Source organism: Cricetulus griseus, unplaced genomic scaffold (assembly GCF_003668045.3).
Source record: "Cricetulus griseus strain 17A/GY unplaced genomic scaffold, alternate assembly CriGri-PICRH-1.0 unplaced_scaffold_1, whole genome shotgun sequence".
Taxonomy (NCBI): Eukaryota; Metazoa; Chordata; class Mammalia; order Rodentia; family Cricetidae; genus Cricetulus; species Cricetulus griseus.
In genome coordinates, this window is record NW_023276808.1 from 7,084,685 (window position 1) to 7,106,666 (window position 21,982).

At 39.9% G+C, this 21,982-nt stretch overlaps 2 protein-coding genes across 4 annotated transcripts; one reads left to right on the forward strand and one right to left on the reverse strand.

The window, feature by feature from the left end:
* Nucleotides 1-176: 176 nt before the first annotated feature.
* LOC103158763 (ephrin-B2) lies at nt 177-7,966 on the forward strand. 3 transcript variants are annotated; one of them, XM_035453663.1, is made up of 4 exons: nt 177-581; nt 4,901-4,993; nt 5,703-5,765; nt 6,298-7,966. In XM_035453663.1, exons 1-4 carry the CDS (start codon nt 203-205, stop codon nt 6,660-6,662), a joined length of 900 nt encoding a protein of 299 aa, XP_035309554.1. In that variant the 5' UTR covers nt 177-202; the 3' UTR covers nt 6,663-7,966. The 3 variants fall into 3 exon arrangements, 2 of the variants coding, with proteins under 2 accessions (XP_035309554.1, XP_035309555.1); XM_035453664.1 differs by lacking the exon at nt 5,703-5,765; XR_004772619.1 differs by lacking the exons at nt 177-581; nt 4,901-4,993 and having other exon boundaries at nt 5,000-6,186; nt 6,298-6,438.
* Nucleotides 7,604-21,157, reverse strand: LOC113838997 (zinc finger protein 120-like). Its single transcript, XM_035453551.1, has 6 exons — nt 21,102-21,157; nt 19,379-19,511; nt 16,389-16,515; nt 16,184-16,244; nt 14,048-15,042; nt 7,604-7,929 (listed from the first exon to the last, which is right to left on the reverse strand). The coding sequence occupies exons 1-6, from the start codon at nt 21,155-21,157 to the stop codon at nt 7,604-7,606; spliced, it is 1,698 nt and encodes a 565-aa protein (XP_035309442.1).
* Nucleotides 21,158-21,982: the final 825 nt, after the last annotated feature.

The window sequence follows — 21,982 nt, forward strand, 5'->3', positions numbered from 1 at the left end:
GAAGAGTTGTAAAGTTTCACAGAAGATTATTGGGATATTACAAGCCCGGGGCGAGGACCAGTGTCAGCAGGCTGTTGCCGCCTGACAGCCTGAAGGCTCAAAGAAGGGAAAAGTTTATCCTTTTGTTCTCTGAGGTAAATTCCTAAAAGCGTTTGCCCCATGAAGACAGCCTTGGTGAACCAAAGTACAGCACTGACGTGTCATGGTGGGGGTGATTTGTAGTGTAGGCTCTTTGATGCCTGTCTTTAAGGGTGTTCACTTTTACCAACTCAGTGGCTTTTCTTTTATGCTTTTTAGATTTCTACCTGGACAAGGCCTGGTACTACACCCACAGATAGGAGACAAATTGGATATTATTTGCCCAAAAGTGGACTCTAAAACTGTTGGCCAGTATGAGTATTATAAAGTTTATATGGTTGATAAAGACCAAGCAGACAGATGCATTATTAAGAAAAACAAAAAAACCCTGCTCAACTGTTCCCGACAACACCGAGATGTGAAATTTACCATCAAGTTTCAAGAATTCAGCCCTAATATCAGAGGTCTAGAATTTCAGAAGAACAAAGATTACTACATCATATGTAAGTATAATTCTCTCTCTTTATTTTGTAGTCATTGGGATAAGCTAACTAGGTTCGTATTGATTTTTGTTTCCTTTCAATTAACATGGTAAATCATTTGTTAAGAAGCTTTGTTCTTTATGTTTTTTCAAAATAAATTAATTGAAAATTGGGGCCCTGTAGTGACAATATTAATTAAATATAAATACTCCACAGGGGCAAACCTGCCAGGATTCTTATGGTATTGAAATAAGTAAATTATACGAAGGGACTCAGTATCTCTACTGACAAAACCATCTTTAAGAAACTTTTTTGAGGTTTTTATAGGTAAGTCTGTGTGATGCTTTTTCTCTCCATCCTTCCATCTGTCTGTCCAACCATCCATCCACTCATTCATTTAGTGTGCATTCTGTTCCAAGAACTGTGTTTCAAAGTTAGGACTCAATAGAGCAAAATGTAATAGTGGTACACTTCACCATGACACCATCACTCCAGACTGGCAGAGCTCAGACCTTAGTAGCATGGGGCATCAGACAAAAGCCAGTACGGGTGGTCAACTTATGTCCTGATGGAAAAGGGTAAAGTGTAGGAGTGTTGCCTGAATGAAACCCCTGCATCTGTCAATAATGTGACGTTATTTCAGGAGTAGGTGATAGTTGTTCATTGGGGTATATCTGAAATGCATTTGTGAGCTGTGCCCATTGTGATGAAGATAAAAATTAAAGCAAAATAAAACACTTAAAACAATAGCCAAGAGGCATAGACAGAAATTTGGAGGGAGAAAAAAGAAGATAACATTGACAAAAATAATTTATATAGTTTCTTATTATACACACATTCGACCTAAATCCCTAAATCTTTGGATGTGCTTGATCCTTGGGAAAATGCTGTGGCCTTCATGCTTGTCTCACTTTCAGGTCTAGCAACACAGACTAAGACAACGTCAGACAAATACATGTTCGGCTATTATGGCTGCCGAAATGGGGAGCTGGTCCCTTCACTACTTCTACTTTTGCAGTGGCAAAAGCAGCTCAAAAGGGCAAGGATTGCTTTTGGCCTACAGTTTGTGGGGCAGAGGGTATGGTGGTGGCAGACAGTCCCATGACACTTGGAGGATGAAATTGCTTGCTCCCCTCTCAGACAATCAGGAAAGACCCGACCTCAGCAGGGTTCTCATGTCACCTCTCCCACTGTGGCAGGGACCCCAGCCCAGGCACCTGATGGTACTACCTGCGTGTAGCACAGTTCTGACCACCTCAGTCATCTAGGAAGTTTCTGTCTAGGAAGAGACCTGACACTAAGACATGAGTGTCACAAGTGCCTTACAAGTTTCCTAACCCACACTTCCTTGTGACCATTACCTTTCATGGTGGCACTTGAAACAGTTCCATACAATTTTCCTGTTTCTAACAACCGTTGGTAATGAGTCCTTGACAGTCTTTTCCAATGTCTTTTCACAAGTTCCGAGTTAACTTAAAGAGGAAAACAGGAAAACTGTGTTTGTTTAGAATGCTGTGTTTGCCCCAGTCTTTTCCACTCTTCCCACCAAGTTGACACAGCACTACCTCCCCACCTCCATCTCTTCCTCTCTTCCTTCCTTCCTTCCTTCCTTCCTTCCTTCCTTCCATACTTTGTTTCTACCATACTTCCTTTCTTTCTTCCATACTTCCTTTCTTTCTTCCGTACTTCTTGTCTTCCTTCCTTCCTTCCTTCCTTTCTTCACTTCTTCTTTCCTTCCGTACTTCCGTACTTCCTTCCTTCTTCCTTCCTTCCTTCCTTTCCCCCCCTGTTTTTTTTCCTGGGAGTGTTAGTTAAGGGAGTAAAATATTGCAGCATTTAGTGATTTCCTATATTCAACCCTGTCTCCCTCCCTGGTCTCTGGATGCCAAAAAAAATATTGAATATAAATTTTAATTCTTTCAGAGATATTTACCTCTGGGGGTGGGTGTCGGACATGCTTGAGGTAAACCTGAGGAGCTCAACACAAGCATTCTGGCTCAGTAAAGACACTGCATACAAATTAATGTATATATATAAATATGCCTAAAGTCAATCTCTGTCTCTGTCTCTGTCTCTCTCTCTCTGTCTCTCTCTCTCTCTCTCTCTCTCTCTCTCTCTCTCGTGTGTGTGTGTGTGTGTGTGTGTGTGTGTGTCCTATGCCTGTCATCAGCCACACAGCAGAAAGAATTCAGCTAGGGTCCATACATGTGCTTGCAGGTGTTGGACTTTCCCAGCCTGCTTTCCTCTTGGTATTCTTTTCCATTTGAATCTGACTTTTCCCTTTGAGATTAAGCCAAATAGATCTGTAGTCCTCCCTGGACCCTGCTTGGCTTTCAGTAATCACTGTCCTATTCCCATGAGTGTTCGAACATTTATCAGGAAAAGAAAGCTGTTTTTTTTTTTTTAACTTTCAATAGGATGTGCTTTATCATGGGGTGTCTTATCCTAAGTCTAGAACTTGGCATTCTCCTCCAATTAAGCAAACTTGACATTTGACTGGTACTTTCATGAATCATATCACTTTTTTTTCTTTTTCTCTAAGAATATATATTCTGATATCTGAGAAATGAAGTGAAAACACTGTAAGAAATAACTGAAAATTCCGCACTGACCAAGACCACACCAGAAACTGTGCTCAAAGTACCCCACACTGTGAGAAGCATTAGCAGAGAGGCTCTGTGGCTGAGTTACTTTTTACAAATAGGAAAAGAAGATAAGGAAAATGATAACACAGTAAAAAACTAAGGCCCTTTTTTAGGTTCTCAAACACACAGTCTATTTAGAACTTTATTTTGACTTATCTGACAAGCATTTTCTCAAGTCTGTGAGTGAATACTGTGTAGGTTACTGCAACTCCCCGACAAAGTTATTATAGCAACTATTACCTGTTTTCAGTTATTATGGCAACTATTACCTATTTTCAGTTATTATGGCCACTATTACCTATTTTTCCAGAAAAAGCTTAGTGTCAGCAAAGACTGAGGAAAGTGATGCAACTATGAGACACAAGGTTAAGTGCACTCTCTGGAGAACAGGCACCCTTTGTGTTTTTGGGAAAATACAGAGAATAAAAATTGACAATTCCAGAACACAGAAGTGAATTAGTATCTGGTTTTTTAGTTACAAACCTCTACAAATCATGAAGGCATTTGGAGCTGTTTGGTGGTGGTATGCTTGGAAAACAAACAACCAGGCTGAAAGATGTTGCCAGAACACCTGTCCATTTGCCATTGTTTTCTGAGTATAGTGTTAGCAGACAGGACTTTGATAGAGAAAGTGGAAGGTGATTAAAATTGCAGGTGTCGTCTATGAAATATTTCTGTTCCTTGCCCCTTGAACTCAAGGGGAAGCAGTGTTCAGCACATTCCACCTTCTCCTCCTACTCAAACTTGAACTGTATACTGAAAGCCGGCTCCTCATTACATGGCCTGACAGCCCAACTATTTGCAGCTTTAGATACAAAACCATTTAGAGAATTTACAGGCCTCAGTACAAACAGCAATATGTGTAGACAGAACAGCTTAGACAGACAGAAAGATATTGGTAGAAGGGTTATGCTCCCTCTCTCTTCTCAATGTTAATGTTGAAAAGGAGCCCAGCCAATGTTGCCCCACCTTATTATATCCAAGTTGTTCCAAGACCCAGAGAGGGAAAGGGGTATGCTAACTCTCTGTCTAGCTGGAGTTTTCCCTAGCAGGAAATTTGTCTGAAGCTGCTGATGGGGGTTGATAAAAACACATGCTTGCAGGGACTTACAAGGTGATGAGAAGGGAGACTCAGAAGCCTTGATTTCTAGTATGCTACTTCAGCATATTCCTGGCTGGAGGAAGGAGCAACGGGGTGTCAGAAGGCTCCCCTGATAGTGTTTACAGAACTTGTAGGCTTGACAAGCATAGTATCAAGTTCATTGTTCTTTAAGCAGGAGGTCTGGAGTGGAGGAAGCAGGACTTGAGAGATGATTACCAAGTTTTGAAATTATCATGTTTGCTCTTTTGCACTTTCTAGTTTCGGCCCCCCACCCCCAGGAGTCGCTGGCTATTTTGGAAGGTGCTGTCCCTTTTACCTATAAAGTAATACTAAATCATGTGTATATGGGAGGGTGTGTTTAATTGCATTTAGAAACAGGTAGCCTACATGTCACAATGTTTCCAGCATCCATTTCTCTTTGTTTATTTTTCTATTTCTTTTCAGCTTTCAGCATCCCTACATTCAGAAAACTTATGACAAAGAGTGAATTCTTATTATTCAAATTGTTTTCAGACATTTCATGTTCATGAAATCCTACTGATTTCCTGATTTGTTCTATATTTTTTGTTTTTTTCCATTTTATTTTTAATCAGCTACATCAAATGGGTCTTTGGAAGGCCTGCATAACCAGGAGGGAGGGGTGTGCCAAACAAGATCTATGAAAATCCTCATGAAAGTTGGACAAGGTAAAGATCAACTGTTGCTTTGTGACCCCACTGTGACCAGGTATAGCCCACAGCCAGCGTGGCACCTGGGGTGACACTCACGATCACCCCTCTTGTTAGTTTTGAAGGCAGACCCTTTTCTGTACTTTGAACCACTGGTAGAGTCCCCCAAACTGACATGCTCAAATTTTCTCATTTAGATCTCCCTAAAAGTTCAGGCCAGTGAGACAGGGTGTCTGTGTGCTGCCACAGATATGTATATCTCTCTTTACAATGCAGAACACTTCTTTGAAAAACAATCAAAGAGTCTTGTATGTAAACACTGGCTCTGCTGATTTGTTTCATTTTCAAATCTGGACAAACCAAGACCTGCATCTTCACGTAGAATAACCTATTGTGAAGAACGAAAGAATTATTCTTCTAATTAGAGAGTAGTATAGCTGTCAATCAACTTACTTAGTGAAATCGAAATGCCATCTGTAATGCTTTGACTGCCAAAGGCAAGAATCCCTATAGTTTCCACAGATGGCCTCCTAATCTAAACCTAACAAATAACTAGGATAACCATTCTGATTAAAAAGGAAGGTTATTTTCTTGTATTTCTCATTGCTATGCATAAAGAGTCTTATGTTCATTGCTGTTCATGCCTCTTGAGATATCTTTGCAACTCCTGAAGCTTGCTACATTGTCAGATGTCTGTGCCATGATTAATCGCTTCTTCTTCATGTAGATGCAAGTCCTGCTGGATTAACCAGGAATAATGATCCAACAAGACGTCCAGAGCTAGAAGCTGGTACAAACGGAAGAAATTCAACAACATGCCCTTTTGTGTAACCAAATCCAGGGACAGCAGTGTGGTGGGGCTGTGTGTCTATGGGATGCATGTTTCTTAGAACCCCTAAAGGCAGAGGATCCTCAAAACACATCCCAACCAGTGGGATTCACTCGTGGGCACAGATTCCTGGGGTCTTTGCTCCCTGTGAGTCAATATTAACTCTGCCACTAAGACAGATTAATTCATCCCGCTCAGTGTCTTACAGTCATAAAAGAAGAGCTCACCAGGCGTTTCAGTTACCAATGCATCTTGAAGTGTTGAAACTAGGGAAGTTCCAGATTGGCTGTCTCGCCTTTAGGAAGTGGTTGGCATGGTGAGTGAGTGTCGGACCTTTGAAGCTCCTTCACCTCATCTGGTGATCTGTTGTCAAGTTCACCTTGTGAGTTGAGCATTGTCCATGATTACTTGTTTGCAATTGGAGCGTTCTTTCTACAAGCTAGTGGTCAGTGTCTCATAACCACAGTAACTGGCTGTTCTTGCTTCCGAGCAGGTACCAGCACTGAAGGGAACACCGCAAGGCATTCTGGGAACAATCTCCTGGGTTCCAAAGTGGCCTTATTCACAGGAATCACATCAGGATGCATCATCTTCATCGTCATCATCATTACCTTGGTGGTACTGCTGCTCAAGTACCACAGGAGGCACCGCAAACACTCTCCACAACACAGTACCACACCCAAGCGAGGTGGCAACAACTATGGCTGGGAACCCAGTGAAGTTATCATACCGCTAAGGACTGCAGATAATGTCTTCCGCCCACACTATGAGAAGGTCAGTGGGGACTATGGCGACCCAGTGTACATCATGCAGGAGATGCCCCCACAGAATCCTGGCAACATTTACTACAAGGTCTGAGGCCTGGGACCTTCGCCTCACAAGGGAACTCTCACCTTGTTGTGGGTGCAGGGACTGAGCCTGGCTCTGGGGGCGGAATGCCTCCTGGAAGAGCCTGGAGCAGGAGACTTTTGTAGGCTGTAGTTTTTCAGCCTTGGGGAGCCACAGACCCTCCCTGGAAGCCGGAAGACTGCTAAGAAATCCCCACTTGAACTGCGGTGTCCCTGTGCGGACCTCTATGCTATGCACCCAGCCAGGCACTCAGGCCTCTGCAGATCCCATGGAGGACACGGTGGGCTATGGGTGATGCAGCAGTACCTTAGGACAAAGTTGCACCTCTGCCTCTGTGTTTCCTGCCATGCACACTGGACTTGTCCCTCAGACCTTGGGTAACCTAAGTAAGATTTTCCAAGATCTGTAGCATTTAGTCCTCACTCCTTCTGTTTCCAGGACTCTGCAACACCTCCCCAGACCCTTCACTCCACATCCTGAATCATTCAGGGACACTCACCAAGGGGCCTTGGCCCCATCCTTTACACCAAGATGAGATTAAATGGGTATTATGTACAGAATTCTGCTTTCCTGGAGGCTTGGCTGAGTTTGCTGGGAAAAGCCTGGGAGGTGTGGCCAAGTGAGGAAGGTGCTGGCTACCACCACAGGTGGAGCATAGTGGGGAAAGCAAGAAGGAAACAATAGATAGTGCTTTGATTTTGCTGAGAGGAAAGAGGAAAGTGGGAGACTACAGACTTTGGTGAGTGGTGGTGAGCTCACTATCACAGGTATGCAACTAGGAATCAAAGTCCCTCTCCTGAAGTGGAACCAAGGGGCCATTGCTTCATGTTCTCTTTTGACATCATCAATTGCTGATTCTCCTGCAGGATGACTTTGATGCTATGGGATTTCTGCCATTTTGCCAGCACTGGCATGGCCCTTGGATCCACCACTCCATTTGAACTACTCACTCAGCTCATATTGTCTTTTGTTACAAATCTTACAGATGGGGGTGCTTCCAGGTATTTAGGCCCACATTCTATTTTAAGGCTGTATATTCGGTTTTCATAAATTGATCTTGGAGGCCCAATTATCATCCCTGTCCATCTTGTAAGTGTCATTTCCTCGTCACCCTCTAGACCCCGGCTAACTGTGCCATCGCCTACTCCTTTCTGTCCTTCCAACTCTTCCAACGGTCGGAAATTTCGAGGGACTTTTACACCAGAGCCTGTGGTGGCTGCCAACTTGCTTGCCAATTGTTTTTTCTTAACTCGAGTTCCCGATATCTTGAGGGATTCTGTGATCCCAGAAAGAAATAAATCTTCCTTGCTAAATGCTTGTCCCATTGTTCACCTTTTGCACATAGGTAGTGTTCATCTACTGAAAGTCCCAAGTGCTGGGTAGGCTTCTGGGTCTTCCTCCAACCAAGGCATATAATTGACCTTGTAATAGATATCTTACTGCATGGAGGGGCCAGTCACTCTGATGAGCACTGAAATTCCCATATTCCCAACTTTATCAAGCCACATGTTGAGCACCAGTTGTCCTGACCTGCAGGATGTCAACCTAGGGCAAGAAAGTCAGGAATAGGGAATGGGGAAAGAGACACAGAAAGAACAAACACAAGACAGGATCCTGATAAAGTGGCATACTTTACTTTTCTCAGGCTAGCTTATATAGTCAGCACAGCAGGCTATGGGCAGGGGTAGAATGGGTTGTTTGTGCACCAGATGGTAGTGTAGGCAGGATATTAGGAAGCCACAAAGAGGATGTTTGGCAGGGTAAAGAGTTCATGAGCAAGAGGTTCAGGAAGTTTTGCTTAGGTGACTAAGCCTGTGGGAAGAAGAATGGGTCAAGTTGTTTTCTTATCTTAAGCTGAGGTTCTAAGGAGCTGCTATGTAAAGGTTAATATAGAAACATGTGCCCAGTCAAGAACAGCCTAGGATGCCTAGGATCTCATTCCCAGACCTGAGATTTGGCTCCCAACAAGAGACAGTGTGTCTCCTCATGTAATTTACTCATTTCAACACCATAGGAATCCTGGCAGGTTTACCCCTGCTGAGTATTTATATCTAATTAATACTGTTACTTCAGGGTCCCAATTTTCAGTTAGGGTTTTTTTTTTGAAAAAACAAAAAAAGACATAGCTTCTTAACAAATTATTTACCATGTTAATGTAAAGAAAACATAAATCAAGACAAACCTAGTTAGGTTACCCCAATGCCTACAAAATAGAGAATTATTTTTACATATGATTTAGTAATCTTTGTTCTTCTGAGATTCTGCACCCCAGAGGTTATGGCTGAATTCTTGAAACATGATGGTGAATTTCACATCTTGCTCTTCTCTGTTACAGTTGAGCAGGGGGGTATTTTTCTTAAAATTGCATCCAAGCACAGCTATCGTTTTCATCAGCACAGTGTGACTGCTTGCAAAAGTCCCTGGAAGGGGACTGTTTCCTGTTGACATTCCCCTTATGGAAAGAAGGAATAGGGAGGACCAATGCATCTTCGGACTCTGGGCCCCCCTCGTTCAACTGCCAAATAGCTATATGTAATTCTGACCCACAGCCTTGTATTCATTAGAAATGCTAGCATTTATAAACTGTGAAAGGTATGCAAGTCACCATCCATGCTGGTGTGAAACTATTCAGTGGTGTGGCTACTCTAGAGTCACCCATGCTCTCACAGGAAATTCATCAGCCCCCAAACCTCATGGTTCACAAACTGGACTTTGATGGAATCATACTTTGGTTTATGGTTGGTTTACTAGGAGGAGGGAGTAGGCATTTTCATGAATCTTTGCACACTGTGAATGATGTTCTTAAGTGAATAACTAGTCTGAGCTCTTCTTTCATCAGAATAAGGCTTTCTTTTTCCTGAGCAAGCTCATTCATAGGAAGGCCATATCTGGTCTATGAAGGAAGAGAAATAATTGATTTTAACTAGGCATGACATTGTCTGTCTCAAAGCTATGCCATAACTCTACGGAATTTCATCTTAAGCTTTATTTCATGTATATGTGTGTTTACCCATATTTGGACATGTGCAGTACCTGCAGAGTACAGAAGAGGGAATCAGATACCTTGTAACTGAACTTACAAGAGATGGTTAGCAACCACGGTTTCTAGCAATATAACCTGAGTACAATACATCAATACCCAGTGTTATTAAGTGCTAAGCTTACTCTCTAGCCATTTATTTATTGGTTATTTGGTTTTTCGAGACAGGGTTTCTATGTGGCTTTGGAGTCCTGGCACTCACTCTGGTAGACCAGGCTGTTTCGAAATCACAGAGATCCACCTGCCTCTGTCTGCCAACAAAGATCGGCTTCTAGCCAAATTTTTATGTAACATTTATTTTTATACATTTTAAATATATTGTATCATTTTTGCCATTCTTTCCCAATTTCTTCCCTTGTTAATTCTTTTAACTAGGTGTAAATAAAGTATTTGCAAATATTTGAAAAAAGTCTATTGTGCCCATTTGTTTTGGTTCTGTGTTATGGTATCAAAATTGAACATAAAGTTTTGGACAGAAAAATAGGGAGATGATCCCTGCCTGTTTGGGACAGTAAAATATACATAAGGTTATTAATCCATCCTTGGGTCCAAACAAGCTTGGATAGAAAGAAAGTGATATGCACAGCTAATTAATATAATCAAGCCATCTACTAAAAGTCTCCACAAACCTCAGGTCCTGTTTCTCCAGTAAGATGGTCAGATAAGTCATAAATATTGCTACAATAGAGAAATTCTCATCTGGAGGAATCAGTCTTTTCCCACAATGAAATTCGCAGGGCATTCAGAATGTCATGGTGGCTACTATTTCAGTAGATACCAGTGAAAGTCAGTGATATAAATATAACTTACAATACCCTTATTCCTATGAGTCAGGCAGGTACCGGAGATTGCTGGGGTGGAGACTGAGGAGCATTATGGTCCCAATGTGGACTGACAACCACATGAGTTGCCAAATATAAAATAGTGGAAGAAATGGAGGGGGCTGACCCACTTCTGCTGAGTGGAAACAGAGTACAGTTTAGGCCAGCTTGTACTCAGTCACACACGAAGAATGGTATCTGGTATTTGATCCTTGTGCTTTCCAGCCCTAATCTCCCACACTAAACATTCTTCCAATCTTCACAGCTGTTTGTAAATACCTTATTGTATATGCCTTAGAGAGACTTCAAGTCTCACAATTTTAATGTCTTCTATATTTATCAGCACTCAGAGCTCCAAACTGAATGTTTTACAGGCATCAGGGGAGAAAAATATGAGCCCATTCAAACAAGAGTGAGTTCATGACTGCAAGTATAATCTCCAGCAGGTGTACATCTGATATGTGAGCTTATGGTAACCTATTCATACCTATTTACCACATGGGATACCAACTCACTCTTGTGATTTTGGTTATTCAGCCATCTTTTAAAGAGTTTCATTTTCAGCTTCTCTCTTGATCATTTATTTTGTACTATATTCCCTCATTTTATGGAGATTTGGGTATGGAAATTTCCATAAGCACCAACTCTAAGTAAGTTTTTGATGTAATTGATCATATATTTATTCTGAGGCATCAGGGCTCAGATAAAGATCAAATTAGATCAGCCAATCACACTTATTGCTATTAACGATATATTCATGTGGTTGAATAGAAGGCTCAGCACTTAGAACTCTGACTGCTCATTCGTAAGGACAGGTATTGATTCCCAGACACAGCATCTCTACCAGACAAAAGAAAACACTCTTTGAGTACACACGTCAGGAATTTAATGTTTCTTATATTATGTTGTATTAACCATTTTAACATTAACACTGCTAAGTATTTTGAGAAAACAAAACAGCACATTTTGGGAATGTATCATCTACACTGGGGGTTGTACTCAAGAGGCAGACACATGACGATCATGAATTCAACTGTATCCCTCATCATTACTGACACCCAAGCAATGCTGTTAATAAACAGCAAAATCTAAAGGGTGTTACTGAAAATATGGAAAACATAACCAGGAACAACAAACCACCACACTTTCAGACAAATAGTTATTTGAAAAATATGATCTCACACTGCCTGATAATAAAAAAAAATATACCACCTAGATGATGGGGGTAACCTTATATACATTTCAGCAAAAAAAATAAAACTAACACTAATCAAATAACAAAATGAACAAAAGCCACAAAAGGAATATAAGGACAACAAAATAAACTTCACTAAATGGATTTGCCACACATATAGCACTCTTTGGCATCCACATCAAATATTTCAAAATAGAACCCCCAATTCAGTGACTGCTAAAACCAGTTCCCACTCTATGCAGCTCAGGGACGTGAGTTCTTAGACCCCTAGTTTCAATGCCAGGCGAATTTTAATGAAGCTCCTGTATTATTAAAGAGGAGAGAAAATAATACAAACTAATAAGCTTTACACATGAAGTAGCTAATTAATGCACTTGAAGAGAAGGATAAATCTAAAATTGATACACTATCATTTAAAATCACAGTGCAAGTGTTACAGCTATGGAAGGAAAGGTATTCCTAATGTCATAAGTCAATCTATACCTTCATCTGTGAAGGGAAGATGGCCTGGATAACTGCAGCTCTGAAGAGAAAGGTATCACGACTTTTGAGATGTCATTCTATTACTGAATCTTTGGATACCAAGGGCTCTGAAGAAAAATCTACCCTGAGTGTCCAGTGTGAAGCTTCACATCCTGCTATGAAGGGAAGATATCCTGGAATCACACAGATGTGAGGAAAAGGGTATTCTGACTGTCAGGAAGTCAGGCTACACATGAAGTTTTGTTCAAGGGAGGTGTTCTTTGTGCAGGATGTAGCACTCCGGCTTCTTTCTCAGATAAAATCATTACAACTGAGCTTTGCTCCATTCTGCTGTTAGACTTTATTACCAGAAGTGTCCATTGCTTCTCTTCTCATTTCTTCTCTTCTCTTCTATTCTATTCTCCAGTAGGGAATTTCCAAGCAATGATAACCATTTCTATTTAGGTCGAGCCCAAATTGTCACTTCTCTTCTTCACTCAACTATGGGGAAAACTGATCCAGAAAAGTCACAGTCTGCTACAGGATCAGTGAAAAGATTTTTCTCCTCCTCTGCTCCCTTAAGGGAGTCTCCCAGCAGAAGTGTACATTGATTGTCTGATCCACTCAACTAGGGAATGGATCTACTCTTTCAAAAGAAGATTTTTACTGAAACTGATGGACGAGATTTACTTGAGTGGGAGGAATCCAGGAAATTGACTGCCACTACCATTGTGGAAAATGCTATATTCCAACTGAAGAAGCACAGTGTTTATATATGTCTTGTTAGAGAAATAGGTTTTTCATGGAGAATATTTCTCAGCATGTTAATTGGTAAAACTTCAATCACTGAGATTGAAAAAATTTGAGATTGAATGGATTCCTACTTGGGGATTGGTTGGTTTTAAGCTCAGATATTGGTTGGATTTTTCCTCAGCTTATCAGGGATAGAGTTTGTTTCTTTGCCTTTGGTTACAGGGCCGATTTTGTTTCTTTCACTAGCCCTTTTTAATTATTTGGGTCTTATTTCAGGGTATGTTTCTTTGACTCCAGATTCATTTTAAAAAGTGTTTATTTCACTGTTTCTGGTTCCTGGATTGGGGTGTGTTTCTTTGGCCGAACCTTTTTATTCTGCACATATGACTTCCATAAGTGTGTTGGAGCAACAATATAAAAATGGACATCATAATGGTTGAAGAGATTGTTGACACTGGCAAATTCTTCTATAAAATACTGTTGTGTATCTGATCAGAAGTGTGATGGCTAAAGATCCCACCAATCACTTGATAATGAAAAGCCTTCAGAATCTTTTTCAGGTTCTCAAGAATGATTTTAACATGCAAAGGCTTTAAGAGATTGATTGCCCATAAAGTTTTACTCCTGCATAAATGCAAAATTAAACCAAACTGATTGCATTTGTATTTTCACTGCTGAATATTTTGTAAGGATTTCAAAGATTCCTCATCCATGCAAAAGCTTGACCACATTGATTACCTTAAAATGCTTTGTCTATAGTATGTTATTTTATGGCTTTGAAGAAATGATGGAAATGCAAAGGCCTTTACACAGTGATTGCATTCTTAGAGTATCTTCCCATTATGTGTCCTTTTATGTATGGGAAGATGAATATGCGAAGCAAAGCTTTTACTGATTTGAGAATATTCATGTAGTTTCTCTCTAGTATGTGTTCTTTTATACATTAAGCAGCATTTTGAAATGTGAACATTTTACCACACTGATTTCATTCATTAGTTTTTTTGTCCTCTATGTGTTCCTTCATGCCTCTGAGGGGAAATGTGCCGAGCAAAGGCTTTACCACACTGATTACATTCATAGGGTTTCTCTCCAGTATGTATCCTTTCATGTTTTTTAAGAGTACTTTGATCAGAAAAGGCTTTACTACACTGATTACATCCATAGGGTTTCTCTCCAGTATGTGTCCTTTTATGTGTTTGAAGATGACTGGAATGAGCAAAGGCTTTACCACACTGATTACATTCATAGGGTTTCTCTCCAGTGTGTGTCCTTTTATGTGTTTGAAGATGACTGGAATGAGCAAAGGCTTTACCACACTGATTACATTCATAGGGTTTCTCTCCAGTATGTATCCTTTTATGTTTTTTAAGAGTACTTTGATCAGAAAAGGCTTTGCCACACTGATTACATTCATAGGGTTTCTCTCCAGTATGTGTCCTTTTATGCTTTTGAAGAGAACTTTGCTGAGAAAAGGCTTTACCACACTGATTACATTCATAGGGTTTCTCTCCAGTGTGTGTCCTTTTATGTGTTTGAAGATGACTGGAATAAGCAAAGGCTTTACCACACTGATTACATTCATAGAGTTTCTCTCCAGTATGTGTCCTATTATGTAATTGAAGAGTACTTTGATGAGAAAAGGCTTTATTACACTGAATACATCTGTAGGGTTTATCTCCACTATGTGTCTTCCTATGCATGTGAAGATTACAGTGCCGAGAAAACGCTTTGCCACATTGATGACATTCATAGGGTTTCTCTCCAGTATGTGTCCTTTTATGCTCTTGAAGAGAACTTTGCTGAGAAAATGCTTTGCCACATTGATTACATACATAGGGTTTCTCTCCAGTATGTGTCCTTTTATGTCTTTGAAGATTACTTTGCCAAGAAAAGGCTTTACTACACTGATTACATCTGTACGGTTTCTCTCCAGTATGTTTCCTTTTATGCATTTGAAGTTTACTGTGACTAGCAAAGGCTTTAACACATTGCTCACATTTATGCAGTTTCTCTCCAGTGTGTGTTCTTTGATGCCTTTGAAGAGGACTGTTATATGCAAAGGCTTTAAGACATTGTGTATATTCAGAAGGCTTCTCTCCAGTTTGGTTTCCTTCATGCCTGAAAATAAAATGGGCATGTGAATGCTTTACCATATTCAATAAATTGTTGAATCTTGATAGCTGAATAAATTAATATTACATTTCTTAGCAATTGTGAAGAATCAGATCATATAGGCTGATCACTATTTTTACACTCATATTTCCCCTACATTAAGGGTTGTTTGCCATTTTTAAGAGGTTGTCTTGCATCTTTCAAGATACTAGTATAGGTATAATCCTCTCATATGATTCTAATTTTTAGAAACTTTTTCTACAGGTGATGTTTTACATAATGAAAAGAATTGGAAAAAATCAGATTTTTATCACCATTATTGAATTTTGAAATTTTCCTACACTTTGAGTCATACTACATTTGCTAATTAACTGGAACAAACAGAAGTATGTACACAGTCCTACAGTCATTCTGGTTTTCTGCAGAGTGAACTTGTTTGTGTATCAGCAATGAAGCAGAAAAATAAATAACTTCATCACTTGAAACAAATTCAACAACTATGCTTAAATTGGAACTACTATGTGTCTTTTAAATATTCTGAGATGTAGGTATATTTTGTCCTCCATATCCCTTTGCTGATATGGATTGTATCCTGACTAATACATGATATAATTATTAAAGGATGTTTATAAAGAAGAGGCTTCCATGATTAGTTCAGTTTGAGTTTCTGTTCCTTATAGATGTGTGCTAGAGAGACTAAGGAGTCTCTGCAATAACTGCCCTTTGACTCTTGACAACAATTGTCCCTTTCACTAAACTTACAAAATAACAGCAGGTACATGAGTAAAAGTAAATATTTCTGGAATAATGTCTTAATGGAAGGTATGGAGATATCCCTTTAACATCAAACATATGTATACATAATATGAAATACATGGAATTAAATTTCTATAACATAGCTCTCATGTTGTGATGATTCAAGTGGTAATTTCTCTCAAGGCATTGTTTTCTTGACTTCTTTCTTTAAATAATGTATTGCAAATGGAGTTCACCTACCTGAAGCTGAGGTGTATGGTTTTGTGTGAGTTTAATAATCATCAATGAATTTAAGCTGTGCTTAAATACAGTGTTGGTTCTATTTCAGACTTACAGGACAGATTTCAATTTATCAGAGGCACATTTCTATCAGCTCATAGATGAAAATTACCTTTCATGTCTTTTAAAACTTGTACATTCTTCTTCAGTAGTATGATCTTCCTTACTGCATTCTAAAATATAGTACCAAAAATGTATATTTATTAATGAAAATGTGTAAAATTTAAGTTACTCTCTTCAGTGAAATTTAGAAATATGACTGGTTTATTTATACCATTAACCACAGAACAGTTTAAAATATGAAGGTACATTCTTACCTATATCGGCGAGGTTCTTGTAGGTCTCCAGCATCACATCTTTGTAGAGATTCTTCTGAGAAGTATCCAGCAAACTCCACTCTTCCCAAGTGAAGTCGATACGCACATCATTATAGGTCAAGGCATTCTAAAATATCACATACATATGTGCAACTGAAATCATGACACTGATCATATTGTAAATATATGATTCTGTGGAAAATTACATTAAGATGTGTTACTTTTATGCTATGGAACATTTGGATAGTGAAGTAAACATGTTTTGCTTTTGTTTATGCTGTGGGTTTGTGAAGCTGTGATTCTTAGACTGTCTACAACTCCTGATGATCTGACAAAGAGGTGATTATCCAATAGTGAGGCAGGAAAAAGGATAGGCTGTGGTAGCAGGACAATGTATATATAAAAGAATAAATCTGGAAACAAGGACAATGGAGCAAGATACAATAAGGGGATGATGGTAAGGGCCAGATATCAAGCCACACAGCAAGTAGTGGATTGGAATAGAAACTAAGATATATATAAATGGAGAAAGTTAAAATCTAGAGGCAAAAGGTAGATGGTAACATTTAAGTTAATAAAATTGGATAGAAATAAGGCAAGGAAAGGCCAGGTATTTATCAGTAATCACATGCATGTGTGTAACAATTTGGGACTGGGAGGTACCCTTCCCAGAAGGTAAAAATCTAAAGAGCTAAAGGAATAAAACATTAAGCAAATACATGGTACCTGACATGGCAGTGCCAAAATTATAGTAATTATAGCAATTAAGTAGCAACAAAAAAATTTATGGTTAAGCATGACCACAACATGAAGGTTTATAACCATTACTCTAGGAAAGTTGCCCACCAATTTATGTTTACTTTTAATTGTTTAACCAAAACAATTTCAGTTTGAGCCCAATTTTAGTTATATATAGTTATAAATTTTACAATTTATTCTAGCTAGTTTATAAAAATTTATTTGTTGTTCTTCCCTATGTACAAATATCTAAGGTATAGACACTTGAGTTTGAGCCTTACCCCCATCTGTCCACACATTTAACACTTCTGATGATAATCTCCAGTACCCAGCTTATATTTCATTGAATGTACTCTTAATAATTTAATATAAAATGCATATCCAAGGTTTGAATAATTTATAAATGTAAGTAACACACTCATTAGAGCTAATTTATCTTACATTGATTACACAGCTGTATTTTCCTTTTTAGGATGAGATTAGAGTCTTTTTTATGATTTTCATATATTTTTCAATTTCATGATATGATATTTAGTCATTATCTTTGTTTTTTAACATTTGGGATCTAGATCTGAGCACAGCTGATGTAATGTGGAAGGTTTGGGATAGAACCTATGGTTAGATAAGGTGAACATGCAAGGAGAGAAAGAATTGCTGAAGGTAAATTGCTCCTTCAGACTTCTGGTTGTTGTGAGTTTAAGGGTTCTGCAATTTGATGAATATTATCTTTTTATGTATTCTAATTTTTAAAATTTGAATTAGATACATTCTTACTTTATATACCAATCCTAGTTCAATGTCCTTCCCATCCACAAATACCACACATAGAACCCAATCCCTCTTCTGTTCAACATAATAGGTGTGGCTTTCCATGGGGAAAATCATCAAAGTTCATCACATTGTTTGGTACAGGGCCTAGGCCCTCCATAGTGTGTCTAGATGGAGAGAGTTTCCCTTTATGGGGAGTTGCCTACTAATGTCCATTCCTACAGTAGGGAAAATACCGTTCCATTACTAGAAGCCCCAAAGACTGCTCAACACTCCTAACTGATACCCACACTCAGGAGGCCTACTTCTGTCATATTCTCGTTATGAAGTCTGAAGTCAATGAGCTCCTAATTTTTAATATCAACAGTTTCTGTGGGTTTCCTCAGCTTGGTCATGAATACATTGCTCATTACACCTCAGTCTCTACAACTGTATTCCTTGCATTCAGCTTAGTGCTTAGTGCCCAGGCCATTAACTACTCTCCCAAACATATTGCAGATTTTAGAAAGGAGTTCTGTTTATTGTCAAAACATCAGGGTCCAATGAAATCTCCCAAGCCCAAACCCCAGGCGGTTACTGAGTCATCCCAGCCTGAGTGCTTAAATGAAAGCCTTGCTTGATGAGGTGAGTTCTTAACACAACTGTGTTATATTTTCAAATAATTGTCACTTGGTTTCACATTGCCCCCTGACAAAATTATGTTTTTTTCTCAAGAAAAATAAAAACTTAGAATTTTATGACACCGGGGTTTGGGATTTTTTGTAACCCTGTAATGCCTCCATGAGCAGCTTTCAGAGGCTTGTTCTTGATATGGGGATGGGACTCATGCTTGTTATAATTCAGGGGTGGCTTCCTTGTAACATTTTTGCAGACAAATGTCTAGACAATCCAGGTGAAGAAATGTGTATCCTAGCATCCAAAATAGGGTGGTTAGCATGTGCTTAAATTTTGGATGTTTCAGATACAGTCTTTCTCAGCTCAATTCTATTTAGGGAGACATACTATTTCCTAAGCATTGGTAAATCATTTGTATTACCAATTCTACTCTTGTACATTAGGGCATCATGGGGGAATGGTACTCAACACATGAGATGACTCGGGATAACTTGCACACAATTAACTATAGATGTGTATTACATGTAAATGTTGAATGCAAAGTGTTGAATTTTAAAATGCTAATGGAAAAATACGCCAGACTTAGGAAACCTGCTTTCCATATATACATCAATATTGTTGAAGTTGACTAGAAATGTGCTCATAAATACAGCTCCCTCCTCCCAATTTTCTGATCAGATGAAGACCACAGAACAAAGTTATTGAGAAACCTCCCTCCAGGTGAAATAATTCACAGAGACTGGATGGCCCTTCACAATCAGGGAATCTGGTTGCAGTTTTCCAGCCAGATATAGGGAGGACCCACCACACTATCTGCCACACCTCACTGTCTGCTTCTCCCCATATACAGACAATATCCCGTAGCTCACCATCTTCTGGTTTCCCAGATCACTGAAGCTCAGCACAGCTCCCTGCAGCAACTGAACCACAGCACAGAAAACCACTGTTTCCTGTTCAAAGTCAAGCCTGAAGGCGGGTGACAGGAAGAGCCCTGCACCTCTTCTGACAGGCAGGTCACATGGAAAGCCTGATTGGAAAGTGAGACTTGAGTGACAATAGCATCTCCCACAGGGTTAGAGTGTGCTTAAAGACACAGTATTGTGCTTCCTGGCCGTACCACCCACACAAGAAAAAAAATCTTTTCTAGATCTGCAATGATATGCATTTCAATAGCACTGTCCCCTGGCTCAGATTGCAGACCCTGCTGTTTTCCTGGTCTCCATAGGAACATCCCCTTGTACTCCAGGATAGAACTGACAAGTTTCTACACACCTATAAAACTATGCGAGGAGGCAGGGATTCAAATCAGACCAAATCAAAACAAATTAGAAAAACGTCATGTGGGAGATGAAGCATGGGGACAGATTGGAGGCTTGTGATCCACAACCTCCCTTTGCTCCCTTCTCTCCCTTCCATCCCTTCCTCCTCTCCCTCCCTCCCCTCCCTTCCTGTATTTACTGACCCAGGCCTTTAATCCGAGGGCTTGGCAGGCAGAGCCAGGCATATCTCAATGAGTTTGGGGCTAGCTTGTTCTACAGAGCAAGTTCCAGGTAAGGCTCCAAAGCCAAACAGAGAAATCCTGTCCCAAATAAAAACAAAAAGTAGGGGCTGGAGAGATGACTCAGTTATTAAGAGCCCTGCCTGCTCTTCCAAATGTCATGAGTTCAATTCCAAGCAACCACATGGTAGCTCATAAGCACATGTAGTGAAATCTGGTGCCCACTTCTGGCCTGCAGACATACATGCAGGGAGAACACTGTGTACATAATAAGTAAGTAAATCTTTAAAAAATGAAAAGTAGCCAGGCAGTGGTGGTGCATGTCTTTAATCCCAGCATTTGGAAGGCAGAGGCAGGTAGATCTCTGTGAGTTCAAGAACAGCTTGCTCTACAGGCGCTAGTTGCATGACAGCCTCCAAAGCCACAGAGAAACCCTGACTAGAAACAAACCAAATAAATGAAAAATAAATAAATATAAAAAAGGAAGAAGAAAAAGCTGGGTGGTGGTGGTGAATGCCTTTAGTCCCAGCACTTGGGAGGCAGAAGGAGTTGGACCTCTGTGAGTCTGAGAGCAGCCTGGTCTACAACAGTTAGTTCCAGGACAGCCTCCAAAACCTCAGAGAAACTCTGTCTCAAAAAACAATGCAATTTACAACATGGACAAAATTAACTCCACATGGATCTTTTACCTAAATGTTAAATGTGAAGTACAAAACTTCTAGAAGACACTGGCAAAACTAGTCCTCTCCAAGTTTGACAAGTTTCCTTCCATATGCCACAAAAGGATATTGGTGATAAATACAAAGATGTATCTACACAAATATCCCTGATCAAAATGCTTTCCTCAGATTCAGCCCACAGAGTGAAGTATCCACCAGCCATAAACATGTTCTGGGTAGTTTCTAGGATCAAATGGGCCCTCACAGAACAATGAATGTGACAGGTGTTTCCCACCCAGCCTCCAGAAAGGCCTCCAGAAAGGCATGGTCTACCATGCCTCTGCATTCAGTTTTCCAAACCTTGGGATATCATCACCATGTTGTGGCTTCTGGGCTCATACATCCTCAATCAAAAGTCCCTAGAGCAGAACTCACAGCACAGCAATCAATCCATTGGCACCTGTTGCGCTGTAAAACCAAACCTGCAGCATGGCTCCTGGAAGTGTCCTTTAAGATTTGTGACTCGCAGGTTGGCCTGGTGTCCCTGGTTGCATTATGTTTGTGCATTAACAAGTGAAACTTTCCATTTGGGGGTGGCACATGCCTTTAATCCCAGCACTTGAGAGACAGAGGCAGGTGGATCTCAGTGACTTCGAGCAAGTTCTAGATCAGGCTCCAAGGACACACAGAAAACCCCCGTCTAAATCAATCAAACAAACAAACAAAAAACAAAAACAACCAAATAAAATGAAAAAAAAAACATGACTGAAGATCAGAGTGAGCAACCAGGAAGTAGTTAGCCATAGATGCAAGATCATGGTGGAACACACCTTTAAACCCAGCACTTGGGAGGCAGAGGAAAGTGGATCTCTGTGATTTCTAGGCATCCCTTGGATACACTAGATTTATCCATTCTAAAACAGTAGCAGGGACAGTTTGTCGAGCTCAAACCATTATCATGTACTTGCTCCCTCCTAGAACAAAGACCACAACTACAGCAAGATTTCCAGCCCCTAAATTGGGGTGAGAAGCCCTGTGCAACCATAGGCCCTCAGATCAGAAAATCAGAGAGCAAATAGAAGTCAAAGAAAAAAACACACCTCTAACAAGGAAAAATTGAGAAATCAGCACTTAGACCTGCAATCACCTCAAAGCAAGATAAGTGGATACCAGCATAAAAACACAACCACCAGCCACCAGAGCAATATGTCAACTCCCAGATTCCGGGTTTTGTAATACAGTAAGTCATGAATATTCCAACATATTTGAACCACAACTAAGACCTTATTTATAAAGAAGATAGAAGTCCTGAAAGT